Consider the following 2,135-nt stretch of genomic DNA (forward strand, 5'->3'; position numbering starts at 1 on the left):
TTCAATCCCCACACACAAAGTTGTCTCTATCAGCGGTGATGTTTTCCTCACAGCCCGGGAGTTTCTGCCCCGCGAGTCACTTAATACCAACCTTGGGGCCTCCTTAATTAATGTCACCTTACTATATTATATGTAGAAGACACACAGTGCTCTACGGGTCAATATATTTCACTAATATGTAAATTATAAATGTGTATTTTCGTGGTTATAATGTCTTGACAATAGTATGATAAAAGGGAGTAGAGAGTGAATGGAGGGGAGCAGGTGGCAGCACTGGTGGGTGTTGGCGCATGCGCATTAAGCTCCCGCCATCCCCCGTTTCGGAACAGGTTGGTGGGGAGAAATATGTAATATTATGTTTTAGTGCCTTTTTCGAATTTATTCGACGTGATATTTGATTCGAGTTGATGCTACAAGATACACACCGTAAGTTGATAATACTGTTTACAGTCAGTTTTGCTTATTTTTGGTTTAAAATGTGTTTGAAGTGTGTCTGATCGTTAAGAGAGGTTTTCTGTGAGAACAACAAACACAAGAGGGGATGCACAGCGTGATTACTTCCTAAGATTTTATTCTCTCCGCTCATTTATAAACATTGTATGGACTTCTCCATTTCCCTACTCTCTAATTTTACTTCATATGTTCAGCTTTTTGAATGAGAGAGTAAATTATGATGGTTAAACACCAAATTCAGCGAAAACCGTTGAAAATTGACGTATTTGAAGGGATTTGCCAGGTTTCTACTCCGCAGGGGTTTCTCTCGCGCGTTTCAGCTTAGAGTTATCCACTGTGTTAAAATGTCATTATCTTTTCTCCACCAATCATATTACATAATGCTACACTTTCGTAACAAAAATATCCGGATATCCTGAATATGCAGCTTTCTAAAAGTTACTAGGTCAACTCGGTAATGAGAAAGAAAACATATACTTAATGTATATGTAATGTATATGTAGTATTACAAACTATTTTTGCGTAATTAATAGGGAAGTCGACATTTGTTTAATATTTTTAGGCTGTCATGTTTCAACTTTGACATTTAGATATATGCTAGAACTTCCAGATGTGATTTGACACCATTAGTATATTATGGTCTTCAAGTTGACTTAATGATATCAATAATCTCTAAAAGACGTTGGTACTCCCTCCTAATTATTGAATTTGTTTGTGTTTCTGCTTGACCTTAGCAACACCAGTTATGTAATACAAAAATATATAATTCTAAAGAAATTTGTATTACTCTTTTACTCTTGTTTTTACCCATTTACTTTTCCTTTTAACCCTTTTACACCATATTTTACCTGTACTTGGCTTACAATGTATAATTTTTTTATTATCCTATTATGATTACTGTTATATTGTCATTTATTTATATGTGAATATTTACAATATACAGCACTCGTGCATTATTTACAACACTTATATGGTTACAAAGAGATAAACTGCTGGTGTATGAGCATTTTTTCTTTGTCTAGTTCCCGTTTATGCAAAATAAATTTACACTTCATTTCTTTGCTTGTGAATGTTCAGTAATTTACTTTAGACACATTTTTATTCATATTATTGTCACTAAAATTTAAGTCACTCCCCCACACCACCATAATCGTCCCCACATCACCTCATTACTCAACACCACAACACACCACCTTAATACTTATCACAATACATTAAAAAAAAATGATAATACAACTAATTGCATAGCTGTCTTACCAATAACACAAGCAGTATTTCACAAAGACATAAGGACTGTATTTAAACAGTGGGTTTCTACTGCAGTTATAGGTGTGGCTTTTTGTTTTAGAACTGGGTGTATGATTAGTTTGTACAGAATAACCATTTATAGCAACACACTCAAACCAGTCAAACATAATGCAATGTAAATGATCTTAAGTTTGGTTTGGTCGAGTTAGGCAGCATGCATGAACCAGTCAGACCTACCTGAACTAACTACCCTAACTTTATGGTTAGGTTTGATTGCTGTGTGAGTGCCTTCACAAGTAATTAATAAGTAATTAAGCTATGTAGGCTCTATCTAATCAGTCCTGTAGGTGTTTAAAATGTGACTTTCATGAATTATTTTTTCTTGCATCCCTGCCTGATTTATAGTCACACACACATACAGGTGTGTATATATA

General features: G+C 34.7%; 1 protein-coding gene across 3 annotated transcripts in view; it reads left to right on the plus strand.

The window, feature by feature from the left end:
• The first annotated feature begins 287 nt into the window (after window positions 1-287).
• LOC121868614 (nucleoporin nup211-like) overlaps window positions 288-2,135 on the plus strand; it is a 61,456-nt gene continuing 59,608 nt past the window's right edge. Inside the window, exon 1 of one of the 3 annotated variants that reach the window (XM_042369429.1) lies at window positions 288-426. In XM_042369429.1, coding sequence (XP_042225363.1) covers window positions 408-426 — 19 coding nt within the window. In that variant the 5' untranslated portion in view covers window positions 288-407. The remainder of the gene's footprint in view (window positions 427-2,135) is intronic. The other 2 variants (XM_042369426.1, XM_042369427.1) reach the window with 2 other exon arrangements.

This window comes from Homarus americanus, unplaced genomic scaffold (assembly GCF_018991925.1).
Source record: "Homarus americanus isolate GMGI-L3 unplaced genomic scaffold, GMGI_Hamer_2.0 scaffold59495, whole genome shotgun sequence".
Lineage (NCBI taxonomy): Eukaryota > Metazoa > Arthropoda > Malacostraca > Decapoda > Nephropidae > Homarus > Homarus americanus.